Consider the following 27,810-nt stretch of genomic DNA (forward strand, 5'->3'; position numbering starts at 1 on the left):
TATAGAATGGAGGAGACAGTAAGTCTTTGTCTTGGAATTACATTGTGTACTACCACCCCTCCTTACCTTCATCTTCTCATCCCGTTCCTTCAACAAAATCTCTTTGTCCACCAGTTTCACCACGGTTGTCAGTCCTGCAACACAGACTACGTGACTACAGGATTCATAAAGCTCATAAGTGCACTAACAATTCTCCATTTGTGCTTAAAATGTATTGACAAAAAAGTCTCCCATCTATTGAGGGTAAAAGTAAATTTGGAAAGCACACAAACACAGTGAGCCTTGCAAGCAAGACAGTACATTCCAATTTTTTGATTCATCATACCGTACCGTCTTGCAAACCTCAACTGTTCAAACACTTGCCCGGTCATCTAATGTCTTAGCCAATCAGGAAAAAGAGACGGGAGCTGTAGACGTGACCAGGAAGCAACTATCTTTTTTAATACTATGGCGGAATGGTAAGCAGTTTTTGAAGCTAGGTCAATTTCCAAAGTTTTGCCTGAAATACACAATTTCGTCATTAAAAGAGGAGCAAAGAATGTCAAGAAAGCTTTTTTTTGGATGGAAAACAAAGTTTTCGCGAGTGTGACGAAGAGAACCACAGTCCCATCAGCTGCCATATAAATATATATTTCGAAAAACGGCTGCAACAACTAATCAATCAAAATCGATTCATAAATTCATTGGATATAATTTGATAATCAAATTTGGACAGCAGCTATGAGCAGTCCCATTTGGGTCCTTGTTTGTGCATAATGTGAGGCTGCCAGTGGTAAGAGAAAGAGAGAGAGAGTTCACTGCTACAACTGCTGATGCCACTGTTGGGTTGCTGAATCAATAATATTACGAAGTGTCGAGAGTTAGATTGTCTTCTGTGGCATCCTTTTTGCTATGTTTTAGTCTCCCAAGACACATTTTCAGCGCATCCGTTAACGTCATGAAATTGTTTTGATACGAAATATTTACGTTGCTGTCATCGTTGACGAAAACAACACTGCAAAAAATGTCACTTTAAGATTTTTTTCCCTCCACTTAATTTGGCAACTATTTAAATATTGCAACTTCTACCACAAGGCCAACCAATAATACAAGTACACAAAAGATGATAGTACCTTCATGATCTTCGAGTCGGACGCCCAGCTCCGGTAATGTAATATCACGGACATCATCGCAGAGCCGCAACAAGTCCATGACTAGCAGGTAAGGGTAAAAAAAATAAAAAGATATGACGCATAGTCCGATAATGAAAAAATACATAATACATTTTTTAAAACCTGGTTTATAAACCTCTGTATGAATCCCACTTTTAATGTTAGTAGACAAGGTAAAGTCCATTACCCTTCTGCTGTCTGGCAATTTTTCGCACTTGTTCTCGGAAGTCAGAGAGGACTGAGAGGTAAGGCATCACTGTGCTCTCCAACTACAAAAGACAACAGGAACAAAAGTATCAGTTTCCGTTTTTTCGCCATCACATAATAACCACGACATCATTTGCTGTATTTTATTGTTGAATTTATAAATGGTATACAGTGGTACCTCTACTTACGAAGTTAATTTGTTCCAGGACCTTGTTTGTAAGTCCAAATGGTCGTATGTCGAGCAAGATTTCCTCATAAGAATACATTATAATTCCACTAATTCGTTCTACAGCCCGAAAACCTACACTAAATCCTTAATAAATACTGTTGATACTATTGCAAATAGCAACTACAAAGAGCAAAACAAACACATTCTGAATAAAAATCGGAATAATATAATAATTAAAGATGCTTGATAATATCGGTTACCGTTATTATCGGCCGATAATGGCAATTATGACGTCACACAGATAATCTAGATATAAAAAATTCAACCGATAATGCAATCTGATAATTATATACTTGATGTAGCCTCCAAATGTGCGCAACCGAAGCAGTTTTGTCAACTTCTGCACCGCCACCTCCTCAACCCCTCCTCTCTCTGAAGCCCCTGAGGTAGGAGTGGTTGAGAAGTATGGCGTCACAGAGGAGGCGGCGTTACACAACAGGGTTGAGGCGATATCATGGCGGCTCTGTCGCAAGCGTGGGTTGATTTTTCCGTGTATGGAACAAACGTCGCTCTCGCCATCTGCAAAACATGCAGTTTAGAAGTTCCACGAGGCAGAAAGAAAGCGTCGTCATTCAACACCCGATCAGCCATTTAAAACGGCATCATAAAAAAAAAACATCATTAAAATAAATAAATAAATAAATAAAAAATAAAACTGCATCAGAAAGATTTTTGGAACGAATACGATCCTGATGCTAGCGCGAATGCTAAAGCTAGGTGGGGCGGGCAGAGCCCGGTGCCACTGCGGCCGGACCTCCTCCGAACACCCCAGTTTCTCGAGCGGTCCCCCACGGCGTGCGGGACGCGAGGCGCGCACCTCCGTCCGAAGCGGAGCCTGGCCCCAAATACGGGCGGATATCCGGTGCGAATATAGCTGCCACCGCCACTCCGGTTCAACTCGCCGAGCACCACAGCCAGACAGAGACTTGGCGATGGTGCGAATTTGGCGGCCGGACGGACTAAAGGGCAAGGCGGGAGGGGATGCCGGACGAGAGACGTTTTTTTTTTTTTTTTTAAACCGCAGTGACCCGAGAGCCAAAGGCCCGGATAGGAAAAAAAAAGATGCAGTTTATACGACCCCCATTCTTCGTGTAAGACATGCCGATCACATCAGTTTTACCACGGACATTTGGACAAGTGGTGTCAAGTAAGCATGGTCATCATGACGGCACAGTGGTTAGATGATAATTTCAACATGCAAAAAAAACCACACTCACAAAGAAGTCAGCCAGTCAGTAATGCATTTAGTACGCTGTAAAGTTATGACGTCTTAATCAGATCATTCTTCTAAAATCTAGTCAAATAATTTTCCCCATCTTGTTTTGATTGTTAAAGACTAGTTAACAGATGAATGCGGCAGATTATTCCACTTACTTAAAGTAAATATTGCCATTTGTTCTTACTGAGCCCATACATCTAAAAAAAAAAAAAAAAAAAAAAAAAAAAAAAAAAAAAAGGAAATTTTTCACCTAAATCCCCAAAAATAATTGCTTTCAAATAATGTTTTGAATCATGCCTAATCTTGAATAAAGAACATTTCTGTCAAGGTTTTTAGGATAAAGTATAATAATTTATTGCTTAAAATAAGGCTGTTAAGCTTATTTTCAGCTAGCTATTTTTCTTCAAGAAATCTGAGTGAAATATACTTGATGCACTGGCAGATAATTTCACTTATTTCCAATTGATTTACACTGAAAACAAGGGTGTTGGAATTGTTGTGCATACAGTTAACATTTATGCTTTCCTTAGTATAGTTAGTTACCAGATAGGATAACCTCTGTCTAGTTAGCCTTTCCTTTGTTCTGGGCCACGTGGCCCCCATGTTTTCCTGACCCCTCCCACCCAATTATTTGCCCCTGAATAAATAAGGTTGCTATCACAGCAGTTGGGAGAGCAGCTACAAACCTCCACAAAAGCTATGTCGACTTCCTGCGTGTTCTTTTTAAAAGCCAAGCTAGGAGTACATAAACCTAGCTTCAAATCTAACAAAGGGAATTAAAACTAGTTTTAAGGAAGTGTGTTTTTGCAGTGTAGTAATGTTTTATGTGAGGAATGGCTAACTTTTAAAGGCATTTTTGTGCAACTTAGGTATTTACTCGATAAGTAATTGTTGCCTAAAGTTTATCTTTACACAATGTCAGACAATCGGTCTTTATTTAGATGTTGGAATTTACTACTTGTTCACATTTGTGTTGAAAAAAGAGAGCAATTAATTATATTTTTGCACAGTAATATTTTCTCTTGTGTATACTTTAAATTTAACATAAATCTTTTAATAGAATTATCGGGTTGACATTATCAGTTATAGGTTGAAAGGAGAAGGAAACTATCGGTATCGGTTGAATAATGTATTATCGTGCATGACTAATATTAATAGTAATAAAAATAATAATACCTGTAATAATGTAACAAATCGGGTTCTAATGTGGCAGTTGTATTTTGTGTGGTGTACTTGAACGGCTGACGGCAGAAATAGAGAGTGCAGTTGAGCTGTTGCTTTCACTTTAAATGTCGTGTTGTTGCTGGCAGTTGCCGTGTTGTGTTGCACAAGTTCTGAAATAAATGATTAGAATCCTGACGAAGCTGGCGATCTCTTTGGCGATGGTTTTCACCTTTACTTATAAAGACTGGCACCCCACGCTCATATTTTTCTATTGGTAACGCTCACCTTTTTTCTTTTATTACCACCTCCTTTAACAAAAATTAAATGGCCCTCCCCCCCCACACACACACACGCATTCACTGCCGGTGTTATGTCAAATTTTTTCACCCATTATAATATTTTTGCTTTTGTGGTGTGAATAAGCACTCCTTTTCATTCAGTTGGACTCTCAATGTTATCCAAATGTGCTAAATAAACAAGTTACATCATAAAGATACACGTCCAACATGAATATGGCATAAATAGATGTTTTAAGACACGGCGAAGACGTTAACGGTGAGAGTGGCGTGCAGTTGTGTGCAGCCATGGCAGAATGTGTCTGACGAGAAGTTTTCTACATGTCGTCCATGATTAAACGTAATTAAATATTCCTTTCTCTATCGAAAGTTTGTAGTGTTGACTTTTGAGCCGCTGCATTCGCGGCCATTTAGAACCGTTTATATTTTGCTTTCCTGGATAGTTAAGAGATTATTAAAAAGTTTTTATTTCTTGTGTATGATTGTTAATATCATTTGTCTTCAGATATTGCAATTTAAATTAGCTTATAAAATCCAGAAACTTATTTTGGAAGTTTTCTAAATGTTTCTTTAGTAGTTTTTGAAAACAAACACTTGAATCCAACAGTGCATCACCTGAACCAATGCATATGCACTGTAAACACCCATCTCCTTAAAAAATAAAAATCCCTTGTTTTCAGTGTAATTCTACTCAAAATAAGTGCCAGTGCTCAAGAAATTTTACTCACTTAGATTTTTTCAAATAAAATAGCTAGCTGAAAATAACCTTAACAGACTTATTTTAAGCAAAAAGTTTGTATATTTTATATTTTTAAAAATTGTCGGAAGTGTTTTTGATTCATTTTTTTCTTGATTTAGGTGAAAAATGACCAACTTTTAGATGTATGGGCTTCATAAGAACAAATATTGTAACATTTACTTGAAGTGGAAGAATCTGATGCATTCATTTGTTAACTAGCCTTTAACACTCAAAACAAGATGGAGAAAATTATTCGACTACATTTAATAAAAATTATCAGATTAAGACGTTATAAATGTGCAGTGTAAATTAGTAAACATCAGTCCAGATTTATTTTGCATTAATCATTTAGCTTATGAAGTAATTAGGTTCATATTGGGGAGAAATGTAGCCCTGACCCCTTTTCACTGTTTGATCTTATTATTGTCCCGTCCTCAGCAAATGTGTACATGCAGGTTATGCTGTTGTATCGTGCCTACCAATATTGAGACCAAACCTACGCCCTTGCTCTAGCAACATAAACATGTCATCTGTCCAACAATTTGAACCTGAGAGGAACATTAATGAGCATGACAGCACTGTCGATATTTTGCAAAACGAGCAGCAAAAGCAGAATGAACAGGAAAGACGGGATGAGATGAGCGTAAGGAAAAAAAAAAACGGAATTTAGCCAAAACGTCCTGCAAGAGGCGAATTTGTCACCCAAAGTACTAGCGTGGGCTTTCAGCTTGTTTTGTTTATATGCATACAGACAGAAAAAAACTAAAGATGCCTTAAGATAATACTTAAACGTAGTAATATTAAATAAGGGTGGTTTAAATACGCTACGGGACTAATGTGGTCAACAGATCAACAATCTGCTTTAAAGCTACCACAAGAAAACACAATGCTTAAAAGTATGAGAGGGAAACACATGCAAAAAGTATTTTGAGGCAATGAAAAGGTAATAAAAGACTCAATAAAACCACAAATAATAAGTACTCGAGTGTCCATTGCGCGCATGAAACATGGCACCCTCCGTAGGTCAAAACATGGACTAAATATGACTAAAATGCCTAGTACTAATAATGGCAATATTTTATGTGATTCTAATAACATATTTTAGTGAAAGAGAACAAGTGTGGCTTATTAGAGCCTACAAGTCTTTAAGTCAGAGGTTCCCTTTAACACTTTTAGTACCCCTGAATACACCCTAAATCTCAAAATAAGTATCCAAAAACAACCATTATACGTCATATTAATAAAATACAGTAAAAAAAATAAGATACTGTGAGGTACGTTGCGGTAAATGCTGTTATATTCAATGACTATTTGGGCTTTACTTGCAAGTGAGTCACCTCGTTGAGAGAAAAGGGCAATGTGGAAAGAGCAGGTAGGCAAGAGAGGAGGGATATCATGGCCATTAGGTCGCCTCTCTCAACACGAGCCCGCAGCCAGAACAAAAAAAAAAAAAAAAAATCGGGGGAGAAGCAGCAGCATGAAAACAAGGAAGTGGGACCTGACGCTGTTAGGAACTGCAGGACGGCAGCGACGCTGCTGGAGGAAGAGGGAATTTTGAATGACGGGAATAACGGGAATTAAGTACTGTTTACACGGCTAAAAAAAAAACAAAAACGACTGGAGACAGAATGGCGGACGAGACTCCGGCGTTGTGAAGTCTAAATCACGTAAACCGAAACTGTATAAGAAGCATCGGATTATAAGGAGCACTGTGTGCTTTTGAGAAAATTTAAGGCTTTTAGGTGTGCCTTATAATGCAGAAGATATGTTATAAATAAATAAATAGTTTTCTGTTTTTTTAAAGCTAACAGACACATTCACCTACAAAAAACAAATGTATATCTTACGTCAACATTCTGTCCTTGTCCTCCTAATGGGAAGCCAATGGACTCTGATCCTTCAATTGCACCAAATATCTAGAAGACATTTTCAAAGAACAGACCAAAGAATAATTTGAATAGTTAGACTGGCCGGATAAGATTTAATTAGAAAAAAAAAAAAGAAAAGAAAAATAAGGCCTCTGTAATGTTGAACGAGGCTAGAAGAACATTTAACTCATTAAATATATCATAGAACATTCTTACTATGGTACAAATGGTCTATGGCATAAAGAGTCCAAAACTTCTTACCTTCAGCATTTTGGTGAGATACATGGCAATACCTTCCATTAGCATGCGGTTTGGTCCCATTTTGGCACTTTTCTTGCTGGCGATGTAGCTGTTGCTCTGACTAACAAGCTGCCTCATTTCTTCCATGGCCGTGCGGGTGTCAACGTTGTCACACAGTGCCTCGTGAACTGCTGACTTCCTATCAAAAAAACTGTAGAACACACACAATTTAAAAAAATGCTTTTTATATTTTGCCGTCATATGAGCAGGGGTGCCACCACCGATTTGGGACATTGTAGGCTGAATGTAGTCAATGAGAAGAATCATACTTTGGGCACCTACAATGTCACAAATTCAAAATAAAGTTTTTCTACAGACAAGGGCGTAGGTTTGGTCTTAATATTGGTAGGGACTATATAACAGCAAACCTGCATGTACACATTTTGGTGGGGACGGGATATTAATAAGACCTAACAGATTGGGTGAACGGTAGCCTGGTAGACTCACCGCTGTTCCAGCTATTGAGTCTGGCCACCATTAAGCGGATAAAATTTTCAGGGCGGAGCAAGCCACAGCAAACAGACAGCGAGTGGACCAATCAACGACGGGCGGGACGAGAGACTTGCGCGCGGAAGTAAACATACGAGGAGAGCGGAGTTTATTCAACATGGCTAACGCGAGACAGAATGTTGTCAATGACTTGTGTCGATGTGTTTTTGGTCATTTAAAACTGATTTTACCGTGGATTGGAACATATTCTCGGCTCTCCTGTTCGCCATCTGTGTTGTTGTGGAGACGACCTCTGACACGGAAGAGTGACGTTGCTAGTTAAGAACACGTCACGCAAATAAATCTAATTTGTCGATTGATTTTGTACTTGCTCGAGAGGCCGTTAATGGGCTGGGTCCCAGACTATTCTCTCAGTGTTTGAAAAACACAGTGAGAACAGTCTGGCCGGGCCAGGCAAGGTGAACGGGGGTCAGGGCTACATTTGTCATGTCACGAAAATAATTCTAATTATAGGCATGAAAATGGGTCAGGGGTTAAAAAGGTGAGAAGGGTGTGGAGGAAATATGTTCCGGTACACTGTACAACTAGGGCTGTCCCAAACGACTAATTTTCTCCCGATTAGTCAGCTGACTATTTTTACGATTAGTCGACTAATCCAATAAATAACCCCCCCGCCTTTTTTTTTTTTTTTTTTTTTTTTTTACTAATTTAGCAATGAAATTTTTGATGACGCTTATTAATTCACAAAAACATTTTGGAACACTTAAACTCTTTATTAAAGTACAAATAAACACGTAAATAACAACAATAAATCACAAATAAACAATTATGTCAAATGCTGATAGCATTAACTAGTGCAGAAGAATGGAGTGTAAACAGATTCAGAACACTGACTTCACCTTTCCAACATGATTCAAAACAGTTCTTAAAAGAAATATCTAGTAATATTAATAATAATATTAATATTATAGTATACTACTCTATATAATAGTAGTATAATAATCATTCATTGCAATCAGATTTTTCATAAAGGTTGTCATTTTAAACCTATTCTTAGTGTAGAATCTAAATCCTGAAGTATGCGGAATTAACCCCAGAAATTGTTGTTTATATGACAAAAATGAGGTGCTTTTATTTCGAAATGTTCACCTGAAGTACGTTCGCTAAACCGTTAACCGTAAGCTTTACACTCCGCATAAAAAAAGCTCTTTTTGTCATTGCATGTGGTGTCAGTAATCAAAAAAATTTTTTTCATTTTTTTCGTTTGCAAATGCTGTTAACCAGCGATTTTTCATTTTGTGTCATCTTTTAAACGCAAGTTTGCGTTTTGGAGAAGACTGCCAATGGGTTATAGCAGGCTAAAGTAGGTTGTTTTTCCCCCATTAGCCTCAATGTAGCAAAGCTAACGTTTACAGTGTTTGATATAGATGTGTTTCCTTGTTTTGTATGTTTGCACTTTAATTCTACAGCGTGTTGATGACCAATAAACATCTTTGAAAGGAACTGTTGTCTCATATACCATCAGCATGCACGCACAAATGTATGCACGCACATGCGCGGCAATAAAACGCAGCTGTGAAAATTAACGCCCTCATTTTTGTTTACCGTGCAATAAATGGACTCATTACATATCACGACAGGCTTAGCAACTTCAATAAAACATGTCATTAGTTAGTTAGTTAGTTAGATGGACTTACGGTATGACAGCTTGTAATCGTTTCCTGTAGTCTTCCAAAATTACAACTGGGTAATGGCGCTTTAGGTGTTCATTCATGGCCCATGTGCAGCCAAGCTTGGCATTGAAGAGACAGGGCACGACAGTGTACCCTCCTTTGTTTCGTTGAAATAAGTCAATGTTTTAGCCATTCTGGTGATTTTCATGCCTGTAATTAATTGATAGGCTAAATCAGGGGTCGGGAACCTATGGCTCGCGTGCCAGATATGGCTCTTTTGACGGCTGCGTCTGGCTCGCAGACAAATCTTTATTTAAAAAAAAAAAAAAAAAGTTTCATTATGTAATGGGAAGGGTGCTAAGATCTCGGGGAAAACCTGGCGGGCATAAGCGTTAAAAAGAGCAGCCAGTAAGGGGCTCTAACATTTTTTCCTTGGGCAAGCCAGTGATCAGCCGAGTTTCAGGCCAGGTGTGGCAGTGGAGAACACCAGAGTCTGATGATGTCTGTGGCAGTCGGTTGGAATAATAGCTATACACAGAGGATGCATCAGGGCACCTATACGGCTTCAGCAGCAGAAAGTGTGTCTTAAATCCTTCATAGAGGACATTTACCTTGCCCCCCCCCCCCCCCCCCATTCCAGTATTTTAAGGCTTCATAGTTTTTTATTTTGTTATTTATTAAGTCCACGGGATTGTGCAATATACAGGGTTTGTGGGGCTGGCGTTTGCTGTGCGTTTTTAACCAGGGTGGCTTTGAGCATCGTTGTTTTTTTGTGCTATTTCACATTAGCCACTGATTATTAAAATTGTTTGTTGTTAATTATCCCAGCCCCACTAACCAGGATTTCTTGCACATGCACTTTCCTGTTCTTGTTATTTCTTTTTCCAAAATAAATTGTTTTTATCCAGTCCTAGCCTTCTGTTCAGTTTATTCAGAACAAGCCTGCATGCATTAAATTTTTATGTCGTTGTGCCATTTCTGGCCACTACAGTTAGACTCCTTTGTGCATTGTGCGAAACAGCGACGGTCACCGGTGACTAAAAAGCCAGTTCACAGTAATTTGGAAAACATACATGTCGTCGTGTCTGTCTATCTACAGTATTTAGCTATCAATTGCATAAGCAACGCAGATGAGGCAGAGACACTGTTCAAATAGGGTTGTCGTATTTTGCTGTCGAAAATAGCGGCCGATGTGCACATGTGTGTGAGATCAGGAAGTAAACTTCCGTCATTTTAATCGCGTTGTCAGCTAATTTTAGAAACCCTTTTGAGAAGATGGCTAAAAGAAAAAAAGACCTTAGTATCATACTTTTCAGCGGGTTACACACAACATGATGAAAGTCTTGCAGTTTTGACTACGAAAGGGACAACAAGAGGAGAGGTTTTATTCAAGTCCTTCACTGAGTTTGCTAAAGAAAAAAAATCTACCAATGGATAAACTTGTTTCGATGTAAACTGATGGTGCGCTGTGCATGGTGGGGAAAAACAGAGGATTTGTGGCGCATCCTGAATTCCTCAACGCCTGCATAAAGCTTAACCTTACCAAGTATCAACCAGACTACAAAGCCCTCAGCAAAACCATGCAGCATCAGAAGTCACATAAATGGTAAGAAATCCTCATCATTGATTAGCAACAGCATGACAGGGTTTTCAAAAAGAGTTCAGAGACTTAGGCTACGTTCATACCGCAGGTCTTAATGCACAAATCCGATTTTTTGTTACACTGTGCTTTTAAGAATTGCGTTTTCTTGTTGTAGCTTTAAAGCAGATTGTTGATCTGTTGACCACATTAGTCACGTAGCGTATGTAAACCACCCTTATTTGATATTACTATGTTTAAGTATTTTCTTTAGTATGTTCTGTCGGTTTGATTCTAAGCAAAACAAGCTGAAAGCGCACGGTAGGACGTTTCGCCGGTGTAGCACATTTTGGCAGAACACAGTTTTTTTTCTTACTCTCATCTCGTATCATCCAGTCTTTCCTGTTTATTTTGCTTTTGGTGCTTGTTTTGAGAAATATCGACAGTGCTGTCATGCTCATTAATGTTCCTCTCGGGTTCAAATTGAAAGGGCTGAGCAGATGACATGTTTATATCGCTACAGTCATACTCTGGAAGCTCGGCAGCGTAACCAAGTGACGTCCCGGCACTGCAATATAATCAATAATGGCGAGGTACAAGTTAAACTAATTTTCCAAATTGTACAAAAACGAAAAGATAATAGGGGTTTTAACACCAAATTATTTGAACTCATATTAACATTGATCTTTTAAGAACTACAAGTCTTTCTAAGTGTGGATCCCTTTAATCGTCTGTCCTCTTGCCATTGTTGATTTTGAATAGCGTGCGCGCTGTACTTCGACGCTGCACGTAAAAGTAGCAAAAGCGCGCTCTCCTCCGGTTGCATTCACGAGCGAAGCAGGGCGCGCTTAAAGCAGACCGAGCGGACAAGAGTTTGTGGATTTGGTCCGAACTAGAGTTTGGATACGCAATTACATTTACAAAATGAAGCGGACTATCTAAGAAAAAGAACTCTGGTCCGTTTAAAAGGGACCAAACAGTGTTAGTGTGAAAGCGCCCTTTAACCTCGATTTAAAAAAGGCCTAGAAGAGTGATGGTGAGGATTTAAGGGGCAGGCTATTCCACAACCTGGAAGGAATTAGAGATTAGAATTCACCGAGTCACAATTTGTAGTCCTTTTGTTTGTCAAATAAACTAAAGAAAGACTACACAGTTTTAATCCCAGTTTAAATTTCCTGCTGTTTGCCAGTGACGCCAGAGTCAAGATGGCTGTCAAAGGGTCAGTATGTTGCTAACATGCTATTCATTCACCATACATTTTGGGAGAAGGAATACCCGCTCAATTTTAATGTGCTCCATTGACTTTTCTTCTCTCCTACCTTTTGTTCAGCGCCACTTCCGCTGCATCCCACTTTTCAAACTGCCCAGTGATGTCAGTAGGGGCACGCAAAATGTCCTTTACATTCAAGAAAAACTCCTGTTGTACAAAAAAAGAGGAAAATAAGACATTACAAAATATTATTTAAGATAAACATTTATTTGCTTGAGGAATCCATTCGTCGTGTATCACGCACATTCAGGAACCTCTCGTACTGGACAACCAACTCCATCGTGTTGGGGGAGTAATCCAAGGTATCTTTCCACGAATGCATTAAGAAGGCAAGACGGAGCTGGCGAGCTGCAATAACAACCAGAAAGATATTTTAGACTGTTTAAATGAAAGCGATCTTTTACATATCCCAACAAGAGAAAAAAATCAATCCCACACTGTGAGGTCTGGGGATTTCACAGGCAGAGCTCAAAAAGCACTTTTGGACCTCTTTCTGATGAGACTACAAGAGCCAATAGGGCAATCAAGTAGGATTTTTGTAGTCTAACTTCTTTGTGTTTGATGTCAGTCTGTAAAATGACTTATGTACCTGTATTTTTTGCCAGGGCTTCTTTGATGGTAATGAAATTCTTCAGTGATTTGGACATCTTGCATCCTGCAATTGTCAGGTGACCAGTGTGCAGGAAGTAGCGGACCCAATTATCATTCTCAAAAAAAGCCTAGAAAGTACAAAATAACAAAATACGTCTCTTGGCTTGGAATACATTGAAAAACAGTTGTTTTCTATTTCTTAAGAATGATAGAAAGTTTTCACTTTATACCTCTGACTGAGCCAGCTCGTTATCATGATGAGGGAATCTTAGATCAAAACCTCCACCATGAATGTCCATAGACTCCCCCAAGATAGAGCCGGCCATGGCAGAACACTCAATATGCCAGCCAGGCCTTCCCTATTCAAACATTCAAAACAAAAGTCGTTGTCACAGTGTTGTTTTCGTCAACCATGACGACAATGAAAATATTTCATCAACGAACATTTTTTTCATGACGAAGAGACGATAACGAGCTAAAAAAGTGTTTTGGGTGACTAAAACATAACAAGATGAATGCCAGTTTACGTTTGACGGGATGAGAACAATAATAGTCGCAATAGTTACCAGTGTCTCGTCTCCAGTCTCCATGCAGGCTTGCACACATGGTAAAATTTGTTTTCTTGGCCAGAGAGAATATGCAATGTTGCTTTAGCCTTTAAAGGTCTGTGCCGAGTGATTATCACACACTAAATGTACATTGGGGCAAATACGTATTTAGTTAACCACCAATTGTGCAAGTTCTCCTACTTGAAAAGATTAGAGAGGCCTTTAATTGTCAAAATGGGTAAACCTCAACCATGAGAGACAGATTGTGAAAAAAAAAAAACCAGAAAATCACATTGTTTAAATTTTAGCGAATTTATTTCCAAATTAGAGTGGAAAACAAGTATTTGGTCACCTATATTCAAGCAAGATTTCTGGCTGTCAAAGAGGTCTAACTTCTTCTAACGAGGTCTAACAAGGCTCCACTCGTTACCGGTATTAATGGCACCTGTTTTATAAAAGACACCTGTCCACAACCTCAGTAAGTCACACTCCAACTTTCACCATGGCCAAGACCAAAGAGCTGTCAAAGGACACCAGAGACACAATTGTAGACCTGCACCATGCTGGGAAGACTGAATCTGCAATAGGTAAAACTCTTGGTGTAAAGAAATCAACTGTGGGAGCAATTATTAGAAAATGGAAGACATACAAGACCACTGATAATCTCCCTCGATCTGGGGCTCTCACCCCGTGGCTTCAAAATGATAACAAGAACGGTGAGCAAAAATCCCAGAACCACACGGGGGGACCTAGTGAATGACCTACAGAGAGCTGGGACCACAGTAACAAAGGCTACTATCAGTAACACAATGCCCCGCCAGGGACTCAAATCCTGCACTGCCAGACGTGTCCCCCTGCTGAAGCCAGTACACGTCCAGGCCCGTCTGCGGTTCGCTAGAGAGCAATTGGATGATCCAGAAGACGACTGGGAGAATGTGTTATGGTCAGATGAAACCAAAATAGAACTTTTTGGTAGAAACACAGGTTCTTGTGTTTGGAGGAGAAAGAATACTGAATTGCATCCGGAGAACACCATACCCACTGTGAAGCACGGGGGTGGAAACATCATGCTTTGGGGCTGTTTTTCTGCAAAGGGACCAGGACGACTCATCTGTGTAAAGGAAAGAATGAATGGGGCCATGTATCGAGAGATTTTGAGTGAAAATCTTCCATCAGCAAGGGCATTGAAGACTAGACGTGGCTGGGTCTTTCAGCATGACAATGATCCCAAACACATAGCCAGGGCAACAAAGGAGTGGCCTCGTAAGAAGCATTTCAAGGTCCTGGAGTGGCCTAGCCAGTCTCCAGATATCAACCCCATAGAAAATCTGGGGAGGGAGTTGAAAATCAGTGTTGCCCAACGACAGCTCCAAAACATCACTGCTCTAGAGGAGATCTGCATGGATGAATGGGCCAAAATACCAGCAACAGTGTGTGAAAAGCTTGTGAAGAGTTACAGACAACGTTTGGCCTCCGTTATTGCCAACAAAGGGTACATAACAAAGTATTGAGATGAACTTTTGGTATTGACCAAATACTTATTTTCCACCATGCTTTGCAAATAAATTCTTTAAAAATCAAACAATGTGATTTTCTGTTTTTTTTCCACATTCTATCTCTCATGGTTGAGGGTTACCCATGTTTCCCCACTGTAACTCAGCGTTACCACAGCATTTGCTTTCTCATTAGGCTTATGGCCTCTTAAAACTCTCTGACAACTTTTTCTTATAGTTCGTGGCATCTAGATGGGTATAATTAATTGAAAGTGATGTACCTTTTTCCAGCTGTGTGTGTGTGTTATCACCAAGTTGGTGTTGTCCTTGTAGATAGAAGCTACAACATGTGCTCGTCTGTCAATGTTCATTCAAAATAGTTGGAAACCTTTTTTTTCGGAGCCAACTTTTTTAATTTTACAGGCAAAAACATTTATGGCAAATGTCGACTAAAACTAGACAAAATTAGTCGAGTTTTCGCCAACAAAAACTAGTCGAAGACACATTTTGAGATGACCAAAATATGACAGACTATCGTTCAAAAGACGAAAATTAAAAGGGCTGCCACAAACAACACAGCTTTGTCACCTTCAGACCATAGACTTCATAATGATATTGATGGGCCACATTCATCAGACACTGCGATACGCCTTCAAGTAGGGGGCTGTCCTACACTCCGCTTCAGTCGGTCGAAATTTTTCTCCAACGCCGGATTTAGGTTGAAAAAGTACGAAAGCTGTACCGCATACAAACAGGAAGGATTGTCTCAGGAGGGATTTGTTCGAGAATTCAATGTAATTATTTTATTTTTCGTACCATACGTGCATTATGAAACGTTGTGAAAAAAAAACAATGGGAGAAATTAACCGCTACGGCACTGGCGTCAGAATACGCAATATTTACGTAAAATAAATGCTAACTGCCCAGTTTTTTATTTTTAACCAAGAATCGAGACTGTTTTACATATATATATAAAGAATTCAGGGATTTAAGCATTTATTCACAAGAACTTTCAACGTGTAACGCCCTTGTCCGCGTTTCCACTCGGTCAGCTTTGGCGGAGATAGGCCCCCTAATAACTCATTTGCTCCCAGAAACGTATAAATGCGTTCTATTTTTAAATGCTTCACTGTCCCAAAATTACAAGCATCTAGAGCTTCCGATCTATCTGAAAAACAAAGAACAAAGCTCAAAACGCATTTTAAAGCAATAAAACTGGCCACTGGAGGGCAGTAGCGCATTTTATTAGACCCGCAACCCGATTCAACAGCAGTGAACGGCCAGGCAGATTAGTCGGAGCGCTGGCGGCTTGATGCCAGGCAGCGAATGACCGAGCAAAAGTACCAAGAGGACGCCCGGGATGCCAGGCGCTGGACGACAGAGCAAAACGACTGGGACAACTAGTGAAGCGGGCTCGCCGAGCAAACCCCACAGAGACTCAAAAATAATCCAATAATCCATCTTTGTGAGACAAACAACGATGGGGGAACAGTTTATACGGCTGACGCAGCGACAACTGCGTCATCTCTCAGTAGTCACGTGTAAATAAATTGTTACTTTGCTATCAAAAGCTCTATTTGTCTGGTTTTTTATGATATTTTGTAAAAGGAAAACATTATTCAGATGTTTGGGGTGTAACTATGCAAAAAAATAGCTGTGTTAAAGTCAAAGTTATGTTTGAAATGTATGCGTTTACAAAAAGCCCATTTTTTCCGTTTTTTCATCCAAAATTGGAAAATTGCTCAAACTAAGCTATTTTCTAATGCTGATTTCTAAAGAATGGAAAAAGATATGAACTTACTTTTTTTTCCGCTGAAAGAAGAGTCTAATATTTCTGTTGGTGGGTTCCATGTTTATATAGCAATAGAACAGAATTTTCTGTGGGCCTTGCAATATCAGTCAAAAACCAGTAAAATGGCTGGAAGCGAAGGGCCTTGCTCTTGTGAAAATGGCTGGGAGTGAATGAGTTAAACAGCCCCGCACCCAGTGTCCCGTCAATATATTATGAAATCTATGTTCAGACTTTATTCAACTGTACTTAAAATGTCTCACAATTAGACCTACTGTTTATTACTTTACACAAGACTGTCCAGAATAGGCCCGATGTACGTACAAACCTAAAAGCAGGTGTTGCTAAACTGGTCCTCAAGGGCCACAAAGAGTGCAAACTTTTGTTCCAACTGACCCAGCACAGACAGTTTATTAAAATAAGGTTTCTGCTAAGACAACCAGCACCTACACTTACAAATTACACTTGCAAAACACCATATTGGTGAAAAACTAATTGGTTAGAATGAAAAACTTGTACTTACTGCAGCCCTTACTGCAGCCCTTTATGAAAAATTTGGACACCCTCCCCTGTCTTAAAGTGTTACTAACCCTTTATTAATATAAGAAAAGCCAACCATGGTCACAAAAATAACATTTTGGCGTTGTATCTTGCAATGACACAAGAAAGAGGGACAAGGGCAGCAATGAAATTGCTGGTGGATTTATGGCAGCACCTTCCCCTGCACAACGTTATGTAGCGTGTTAGATTACCATCATTATAAAAAACTATGTTGACTCCTTATGAGCTGTATGAAAAGTATGTGAGGATTACCATTATCTCAGGGTCTACTTGAACAATGGAAAGCCCAAATCATTCTCTTCAACAACACGAACAGTAATTTTCCTTATTTTTCAATACAACACATTGCTGCAATGAAAACAAGCACATTCTTCCTGACATGATTGTTGTTGCTAATATAATTAGGAGTGTGTATTAGTGCTGCAAGGATTAATTGATTAACTCGAGTAACTCGATTAGAAAAAAGCTTCGAATTGAGGATTCGTTTAATTAGAGTGGCGTTGTAATTGTTTGTTGTTAAAGTGTTTGCATTTAGTTTTATTGATTCAAGTGGATACACTGCCCTCTAGTGGCAACAGTGAATACGATACAACATGGCTGCATCCAGCTGCTGCTCCCTGTTAAGCTCCACATAAGATTGATTGAAGTTTTTGTTTGAGTTAATATGATTGTTTAGGCATTCGTAATCTAGTTTAGAGATATAGTTAGCATTTTTTTTGAGGGAATATGTGTTTGGACGATTTGTTAAGAGCATTGGGAAGAAAAAAAAAGTTTGCATTTTATGGCATTGAAGCTAGCGGACTTTGGTTATGCAAGTTAGCAATTTTTTCTTTTGTTGTACAGTGGTACCCATACATACAAATTTAATTTGTTCCAGGACCTGGTTTGTAAGTCGAAATGGTCGTATGTCGAGCGGGATTTTCCCATAAGAATACATTATAATCCAATTCATTCATTCCACAGCCCAAAAACCTATGCTAAATCATTCATAAATACTGCTGGAACAATTACAACACACATAGCAAATCAAATACATTATCAATACAAATCGGAATTATAATAATACAAATAATAATAATGTAACGAATCGGGTTCTAATGTGGCAGTTGCTGTTCCTGAACGCACCGTATGACTGACGACAGAGTGACAGAAGTGTGGTAGGGTTTTCACTTTCTCTTTTCATGTGTTTGCTGGCGTCAGCTACGGCAAAAACTAGCAGTGTTGTGTTATGATTAAAAAACTGGTGATTTCTTTGCTGATGTTACAATAATGATAATTGACACCTTTAACTTATACTGTTTTTTTGCAGTCAAAGCCAAACTAAGCCCAAATTTGAGACTTCTAAAAGGACTAATCCGAGCAACCACTAGAGGGCAACGTAAAGAAATCTCTAATTCGATTTGTCCAATGTTGTTGTTGTTACTTCAGCAGACTGCAAGGCCATGCTGCTGTGCGCTACCAACTACTGGATGGGAGTAGAAGTGAAGCCTCTGAATTGTTTATTTTCACCAAAACACAAGTGTAAGGATGCGATACACCTCAGCATCGTTTTTTTTAACACCCCTAATGGTAATGGTAAGTATATCATGTTTTCTGGTCAGCCTCCTACAACAGCTTTGTCAGATGAGATGAGCTCAATGATTGTATGAAACAGTTTATGGTGTTATTGTTATCATTGTGTAGCATTGCCAGTGATTTGACTGTTACACGGTAGAATTCCATAACAGTAGTCAGACATGGTTACCTTAATGAGAGCTCAAAACTTACAAAAACTCACCTTTCCCCATGGAGAGTCCCACGAAGGCTCTCCGGGCTTTGATGCTTTCCACAAGGCAAAGTCATTGGGTGATTTTTTCTCACTTAATCGGTCAGCAGAAATGCTTAAGTCACCTTCAAGAAAACAAAAAACAATTTTAGCAATGAAGCTCAGAGTTCCAGTTTACCACCACATTATATACTTTTTGAGAACTGCTATTGTCAGATCGACCAAGCTGTTTTATGGAAAGCTAAGTAAAAATCAACACTGTAATCATCCCAAATATTTCATCGTGTACCTTCCCCCTCTTGTAAAGCCTTCTGATCTCCAACTGCCTCTGGAACAAGTTTGGCATAGGAGTGCTGTGGATTTCCATCAAACTTTGCAGTGTCAAAGTAAACAGAGCTATTTGATTCATACCTAAAAACAACATTTTACCTATTATCGTTTGTAACGAGAAAATAACAGTTGTAAGTTACAAGCCGTAACAATGGAATGTTCTAGTTTACCCATAGCCATTTGAAACAATCTTCTCCACAAACTCCACAATCTCTGGCACGTATTCACTGACACGAGTCAGGACATCAGGAGGAAGGACCTGGAGAACAGAAAGATCATTTTATTACACTAATTGAAAACTAATACACCAATGTTAAGCTAAATATACAGTACAGTATATAAGTAATTTATATCAGATAGTGCAGTGGTGTCAAACCAATTGTTCCAACAGATCCAGCACAGACAGTTCAACCAATGAGGTTTATGCTAAAATAAGCAGCACCTGACTTCAATCAACTGATTACACTTGTAAGACACCAGATTCGTGAAAAGGTATTCATCTTGTTTGGTTGGAATGAAATCCAGTACCCATTGCGGCCCTTTAAGGACCGGTTTGACACCTGTGAGATAGTGGATACATGTATCGCTCCAATACAATGATGGAATCTGTACATTGTTCTCACGTGGTAAATCAAGCACTAATTTACTACGACAGGATCAAGGCTGTGACAAAGATGCATGCTCTTGACCGGCCAAATCCTAACCTACAGGCAACAGTGAGTCCACAATTACTGTATTTTCCGCACAATAACAGGGCTCCAGACTAGCATTTGTTACGAGAAGCACAGTGGCGCCAATTTAAAATTTCAGGGGCACAAGCCGAAGATTCAGGGGTGCACACTGTAAATCGACATGCAAAGTTTTACTCTAATTTTCACTGTTTAATCAAGAACTACGTTCATAATAAATGCGTAAAACTACAAACTTATGAATATATATTTTATTCTCTATCAGTTTTACATCCACCGGTATACTGCTATTACAGCAAAAAAGCAATAGATTTATTGATCGACAAATCCCCTGGGAGGACACTGGCCAACCCGAAAATAGACATCCACATGCCACACTTTGTCTACATGGAGAAGCAATCATTTTAGCAGTGTACTAGCACATACAGTCATGTGAAAAAATTAGGACACCCCATTAAATGTTCAGATCTTCATTAAGAAATGTTTGTCTGATTCCAGGTAAACAACAATAATTCACACTGTTTCACTTATTAAACCAAATATATCAACAAAAATGCATATTCTAACTGAGAAAAAAGTTAGGACACCATATCACCTAAATGCTAGTGTTAGCCCCTTTGTTTTAAATAACTTCAGTGAGACCCTTTTTGTAACCATCTACCAGTCTTTGACATCGGTCTGAAGAAAGTTTGCCCCACTCCACAACGCAGAATACATTCAGCTGTGAGATGTTTGAGGGGTTTCTTGCATGTACAGCCCGTTTCCAGTCACCCCACAGCCTCTCAGAGGGATTAAGATCTGGGCTTTGACTCAGCCATTCCAGGACTCTCCATTTTACTTTTCAGACAGTCCTTGTGGATTTACTGGTATGTTTTGGGTCACTGTCATGTCGCAGGGTTCAGTTTTGCTTCAGCTTGAATTTTTTCACAGATGGTCTCACATGTTCCTCAAGCATCCTCTTATACACGATAGAATTCATGGTGGTGAGCTGCCCAGGTCCTGCTGGAGCAAAGCAACCCCAAACCATGACACTTTCCTCTCCATACTTCACAGTTGGTATGAGGTTCTTTTCCTGGAATTCTGTATTGGGTTAATACCAAACATGTCCACTGTTCTGGTGTCCAAATAATTTAATTTTAGATTAATCTGTCCAAAGAACATTATTCCAGAAGTCCTGGTCTTTGTCTACATTCACTCTGGCAAACTACAGTCTGGCCTTCATGTTCTTGGAGAGCAAATGTTTCCTCCTTGCAGACCTCCCATGAAGGTTATACTTATGAAGTCTCTTTCTGATTGTAGAGGCATGCACTTTCACATCAACGGTAGCAAGAGCCGACTGTAGGTCCCGTGATGACATTTTAGGGTTTTTGGATACTTCTTTTAGCATGTTGCCGTCTGCTCTCGGGGCGTACTTGCTTGGACGGCCAGACCTGGGGATATTGGCAGTTGTTTTGTCCTCCACTTGTAGGCTATTTTCCGGAAAGTGGGATCGCTGATTTTATATTCTTTTGAGATCTTTTGAAATCCCTTACCAGACTCATAAGAGTCTACAATCTTCTTCTTCAAGGCCTCAGACCGCTCCTTTGATCTCACCAAGGTGTTTTCACTCACTTCAACAGTCAGTTACTTTTGAAAGTATTCTGCGTTGAGGAGCAGTGTTGTTAATTTTACTTTAAAAAAGTAATTACAGTTACAAATTACTTCTCCCAAAAAGTAATTGCGTTAGTAACTCAGTTACCTGAATGTAATTAGTTACTTGGCAAAGTAACTAGTGATAATTTTCATGTTTTTTTTTTTCCTCAAAAAAAAAAAATTTTTTTTTTTTTTTAAATTTAAAAAAAATTAAAAACAGGTCACACAATTTGAAGTTTAAAGGGTTTTGGAGACAATTGGTCCTAGTCCAATTCTCTACCCTAAACTTAACTAGACACAGGTGTACTGCGGATATTGCGATAACTAGATAGTAACCTTTGCTATGTGTGGAAGTCATTTAAAGTTGTGAATCAACCAGTAAAGTTGTTAAAATTGCTCCTGTTATTGCATTAGTTCCCTTCTGTCTACTTTCAACATGTGTAAGTTTTAAAACTGTTTCATCATTTAAAGATAGATTTAAGTCAAGATTTTGCCAATTTAGGAGCATTTTAGATTAAAAAAAAAAAGTTACTTAGGTTCGCTAGGAAGGATCTCTACATCACAGCCTTCCTGAGAGGTCTACTGCTTTAAGATGGTGGCTGTTTACTAACACACGTAGTCCTTAAAACATGTTGCCAATGCAGCCGTGTCTGTCATTTGCATCTAGTTCTATAATATGTGATATCTACCGTATCATGTGGGCGTAGTTTGTAGGCTATGGCTACAGTCAGGTATTATTGGAGCCACCTAGCATCGCGTTTGCAACGGCGTCTTCCCCACTCCTGCTCTGCTCTCTTGTCTCCGTGAGTCTGTCTCTCTCAGACTTTTTTTATTCAACCAACTTAGTAACGCATAGTAACGCACGCCTTTCCTGCCTCAGTAATGGTAACGGCGTTGCCAAGATGAGAAAAGTAATTAATTAGATTACTCATTACTGAAAAAAATAACGCCGTTAGTAACGCCGTTATATTCTAACGCCGTTATTAACAACACTGTTGAGGAGTGAGGCAAACTTTCCTTAGACGGATGCCAAAGACAGTTAGATGGCTACAAATAGCGTCTAACTGAAGTTATTTTAGCCAAAGGGGGAAACACTAGCTATTAGGTGGTAGGGTGTCCTAACTTGTTCCTCAGTTAGAATATGCATTTTTGTTGATATTTTTGGTTTAATGAGTAAAACAATGTTATTTTTTTTGTTTACCTGCAAATAAATCACTTTCTTTTGCAGAGATAAAGAAGAACAAGGTCAGACATTGTTATGTTAACAGAGCCTTCTCCGTTGCTGCCCCCTCACTCCGGAACGCACTCCCTAAAACCATCCGCACCTGTTCTGATCTTCCCACATTCAAAAAATTGGTTAAACTCACCTTTTAAAACTGGCTTTTAATTTGTAATTATTTTCTCTATTGTTTATTACTGCCCATGTTGTGTGAGCTTTATTTATTTATTTTTCCTCAACTGTAAAGCGCCTTTGGGCACCGGTAAAAGCGCTCTATAAATAAAATTTATTATTATTATTATTTCTTAATAAAGAACTGAAGATTTAATGGGGTGTCCTAATTTTTCACATGACTGTACTTTTTAATAACTCTCTCAAGTAAATAAAAAAATGCAGCAGTATGGGAAGTTGTCGTCGCTCAGACTGGACATTTTTAAATGCCCTCCAAATTCATAGCTAATCAGAGGAGCGATGATATGCAGGCAGAGGGCGGTGCGTGTCGCTGCCGCTTGACACTGCAGTCACATCGCGCCCCCTACGTTGGCTTACAGCTCAACGGCGACTTGAATGACTTTTGCATTTTGCCATCGCTCATAGTCTGAGTCGGACTTAAGGCCCAAGTACACTGCATGCGTGATCGTTGCGGTTCCGGTCCGACTCAGGAAAAAGTAGCGCCGGAGCCAATCCGTTCCCATTATATCCTATTGTTCAACGTATACCGGCCGCGTCAGGTCTCCGGATTGACTGCGAACCACCTCCGGCGTGCCGCATGCCCGCCGGATGGTATAGGCTATTTTCTATTTCTGCCAGACACGCATCCGACAAAATGGGCGGAGCTGGGCCTGATGTCCAAAGCCCAGGTGCCTAATCACGGTTTAAACACGAGCGAAAATGGATGATGAGCGCTTCATCATGGAGGTGGAAAGTCACAAAGTGATATACGATGCAGCAGATCGTTACTATAAGGACACCATTAAAAGCGAAACTGCAAAGTGTCCTATTATGTGTGTTTTTCTGGCAATGATATCAAACACACGACGTGCTAAGAAAAAAAAAAAAAAAAAAAAAAAAAAAAAACAGCGTATCTGGAAGTGGTTCCACTGCAGAAATTCTCGTGCCCCGCGCACAAACAATCTCGGTTTGTATACAGAGTCGAGGAGGAAAAGTACGAAAGAGAAAAAAGAGACACCCACAAGTTTCGACCTGGTGGTCTATTCAAGACGTTTCTCTTTCTTTCCTACATTTCACTTGACTCTTAATAGGAAAAAACAACAGTTTGCGCTGGGTACATGAATCTGCAGTGTTGAGACACCAATTCCAAGTACGCTGTTTTTTTAGTTCGTGTCGTATATAATTTGCTATCCATTTTATAAATATGACATATTATTTATCAGTTGTTTATAACAGCTCTATGAGATGTTATGTGCCATAAATTTTAAATGTGCACAAAGATATAAACGCACCGACACAACCAAGGGCATAATAGCCCCCCTGCACGGAGCCCTGATCTCAACACGATGCAGTCAATCTGGAATTAAGAGACAGACACAACTAAAATATTGTAGCGTCGCCGGTGTTGTGCCGACTGGGGCTGTCATCGGTGGATTAATTTATGCACCAACGCGGGGCTGTCATTGGTGTGCTGGTGCACCAGCCCGACGCTCCGATTGGTGGACTAGATAGCGTCAGTGTAAATACAGTGGGGAGAACAAGTATTTCATACACTGACAATGGGAAAACCCATTGGCAGTGTATCAAATACTTGTTCTCCCCACTGTAGTTGATGTTTTTGCATTGGTGAGGTGGCGGTAAGTTAATAAAGAAAAAGAGGAAAAAGGCGTTGAAGCTCGTGTGTTGTTTTCGCGGCCAAACTTCCGCTTAGCAAACGTTACAATATCAATATGCAAGGAAAAAAATGTGCTGAGTCTCTCTGCTTCTCTGATGAGTACATACTACAGACTCCGTGTGTTTGTCGTTGTTTTAAATGGCACATTATCGCGCGCGATCACGCGAGAGCTCACGAGGGGACGGAGTTGGCGGACCGCAGCCGTGCAGCAGCCGGTATGATTTGCCTGTTTTTGACGGACTGCGTGGCACGCAGTCAACACTGAACCGCACCGGAACCGCAACGATCACGCATGCAGTGTACTTGGGCCTTTATTCCCCCCGTCGGACTCCTTTGACACCGTGCCTGCTGGTTTGTTGGGAAGAAAGTCAAGTATTCTCCTTTTCGCCAATGTCAAGTTTTCCCCGCAACCCATATTATACCTCCCTCCACCTTCTTTTTCTTCTGTTGTATTGTCCCTTGGCAAACCACCTTGTTACATTACCGCCAACTAGTGGATTTAACCAAAAAAGAGTTTGTCAGCAAAAAAAAAAAAAAAGTAGTAGATGAAAAAAATACTCGCACTGGCTCTAATTTCAGTCATAAAATGCGACCATTTGGTCGCAGTCTGGAAAACTGTATAAGGCGCACCTAATAGCCTTAAATTTTCTCAAAGCCGACAGTGTGCCTTATAATCCGGTGCGCCTTATATATGAATCGCGAAGTGCATACCTACATTCATAGGCCATACGTATGTACCTACCAAATTTAAATGTCATCAACAGCAGAATGACTGGAATAGATTTTTAAAAATAATAGTGTACACACACCCACAAAAACAACATCTGTTTTAATGTGACAGACCTTCAGATGGTAAATGTGAAAAGGATGGACACTCAGTGAGTGGTTTGTGACTCACCATTACCTTTGATTAAAACTGGCCACTGCTACTTACGTTCAAGGCGGCCATGTCTTTATGGTACTCTCCCTCCCAAAATTTAGGCAGAATTGAGAAGATTGAGTTGTCTGTGACTTCACTTCCAAACTGACCATCCAGCCAGTCAGACAGCATGTCCTTGGAATTTGCAAGTAGAGCCTAGAAGAAATTTTATCTATTTGAATATTTTCATGTCAAACATATTCCCAAATCACTGAAACTTTTGTCTATGGCAATGTGTTATATAGGCCAACATATACATGCAGACACACGTTAAATGTAAAATAAGTATGTAAAACAAAGTTGTTTCATTGATTTAAAATTTTGACGGTAAGTCATACCTGGCCTAGAGGTTGAACCACATCATCTGTAGCCTTATTGTCCAACGCTGCCTGCAGAGGCTGCAGAGCGCCCGTAATGGCGGCATCAAGCCTTTCTAGCATATGTTTCTTATCTGGGTCGGTAGTTGAGCTCAAGCGGGCCTGAAAGGGCTGAGGATCACAAGTGAGCAATTTAAAATCAGACAGCTACTTCTACACAATTTTCAAATTGCTTAAATTATTACTTTAGCGTAGCATTCACTTATTTGGATCAGTGCTGTTTTCGTCAACGATGACGATAATGAAAATATTTCGTCAACTTGTTTTGGGAGACTAAAACATAACTAGACTAATGCCAGTTTCCGTAATGCGCCGTATTTTCCCTCACATGTTCACAATGTTTGAGATTTTATTAGAGCTGAAATGAATACTCGAGCAACTTGAGTAACTCGAGTTTAAAAACTGAACCGAGTAATTTTATTAACCTCGAAGAATCGTTTCATTTTGCCAGCTCCAAGCATCACGTTTTGGCCGGACTACTTTAATTGCGGGACAACGCGCTGACGTGACGTGTGTAGAGGAAGAAGCAACCTGATTGCAGCCAATAACCGGTACAAACTATGCAGACGTTGCTAAAAACTATGTAAAAGCCATGTTTTGTCATGACAGATCCCAGCTACTCTCAAATTTAACCAGTTTGCATTATTATATTGCCATGATTTTCCTTATTCAGATTTGTTTCAAGACTACAGTTACAGTTAGACTTCACTTTGATGCTTATTGCAGTTATTGCAATTTTGTTGTTTTATCACAATAGATTGGTTTATTTTACATATCAAACACCAGAAGCCATTCATTTACGAATGTGATTGCACTTTAGTTTACATATTTATATGTTCAGATATTAAGATTTGAATGAGGCAAAATAACATGCTTTTTCTCTTAAATATATTGTTATAATCATTTGTTTCAGATGTACTGTAATTATTTTCTGTATAAAAATTAATTTGGTGTTCAAAATGTCTTTTTTCAAAACTTGAGTCTTGAAAAAGAGGGGGTCGTATTATAATCAGGGCCGTCTTATATTCGGGCCAATACGGTATATAGCGCTTGCTAGTCTACCCTATGAAGGTGCCCAAAGTGCCTTCCAGAGGCTTAAATTGTACACAGCTATTCAGACAACAATGGGCGGATTCTGCCCTGCAAAGTGCTGCCAAGCCCACTGGAAAAAAAATTGGGGTTCAGTGTCTTGCATAAATACACTTCAGCACTGGAAAAGATGCGAGCCGTTGGTATTTGGGCAACTTCTTGCAACTGTGCCCTTCACACCCTTAACATAATTTCATATTTTTCTAGTTTCTCACCACTTGAGCAGTCAGCACATCCTTTAGGATTTGAGCAGGTTCTGGTTGTTTTTCCTTGTACTGGTCCAGTAAGTAGTTCTGTCGTGCCCTTTTAATGATCTGCAGAATAAGAGTAGCAACACACAAATTGAGACAATATAACTGGTGCCCTAACGTTTTTCAGTACGTGGTCGTTGATTGAATGGCACTCAGTACAAAACCCACAATTTTTCCCATACGCGAACCTTTACATCAATAGTCTTGACCTGCACGCTCAGTATAGGGTAATATGTGCAATATTCATTTGGTCCCTAGCTGTCGCATTGGACCATCAACCAAAAAAATACAAATAAAACACAAAACCACACACACGCACAAAAAAGAAACAAAAGCAGGCCAAAAATGGGCTTCAGCAGCACGCAAAATTTGGACATACCATATTGTTAGAACTGCGACAAGCTAAGACGAATGACTAAAAACTTTTTTCCAAGTGGATGGAGATTTATTTAATAAGCATTTGACTCAATTTATTTTCTATTTAAAAATGTAGATCTGACAAGCGTGAAGTCATCAATCTTTTTTGCTAGGACAAATAAGATGGAAATAACAAGAGTACAACATTG

The 27,810-nt window shown here is 39.4% G+C and overlaps 1 protein-coding gene across 2 annotated transcripts in view; it reads right to left on the minus strand.

The window, feature by feature from the left end:
- The window catches only part of LOC130916917 (cysteine--tRNA ligase, cytoplasmic-like), an 82,120-nt gene that overhangs the window by 11,755 nt on the left and 42,555 nt on the right, over nt 1-27,810 (minus strand). For both annotated transcript variants that reach the window (XM_057837959.1, XM_057837958.1), the window contains 15 exons: nt 27,209-27,307; nt 25,866-26,015; nt 25,543-25,683; nt 19,393-19,481; nt 19,182-19,303; nt 18,905-19,017; nt 12,967-13,095; nt 12,735-12,864; nt 12,390-12,493; nt 12,195-12,292; nt 7,135-7,324; nt 6,853-6,921; nt 1,339-1,420; nt 1,113-1,193; nt 67-134 (listed from right to left, as the gene is read on the minus strand). In XM_057837959.1, coding sequence (XP_057693942.1) covers nt 67-134; nt 1,113-1,193; nt 1,339-1,420; nt 6,853-6,921; nt 7,135-7,324; nt 12,195-12,292; nt 12,390-12,493; nt 12,735-12,864; nt 12,967-13,095; nt 18,905-19,017; nt 19,182-19,303; nt 19,393-19,481; nt 25,543-25,683; nt 25,866-26,015; nt 27,209-27,307 — 1,665 coding nt within the window. The remainder of the gene's footprint in view (nt 1-66; nt 135-1,112; nt 1,194-1,338; nt 1,421-6,852; nt 6,922-7,134; nt 7,325-12,194; nt 12,293-12,389; nt 12,494-12,734; nt 12,865-12,966; nt 13,096-18,904; nt 19,018-19,181; nt 19,304-19,392; nt 19,482-25,542; nt 25,684-25,865; nt 26,016-27,208; nt 27,308-27,810) is intronic.

The sequence above is a fragment of the Corythoichthys intestinalis genome, chromosome 1 (assembly GCF_030265065.1).
Source record: "Corythoichthys intestinalis isolate RoL2023-P3 chromosome 1, ASM3026506v1, whole genome shotgun sequence".
Classification (NCBI taxonomy): Eukaryota; Metazoa; Chordata; class Actinopteri; order Syngnathiformes; family Syngnathidae; genus Corythoichthys; species Corythoichthys intestinalis.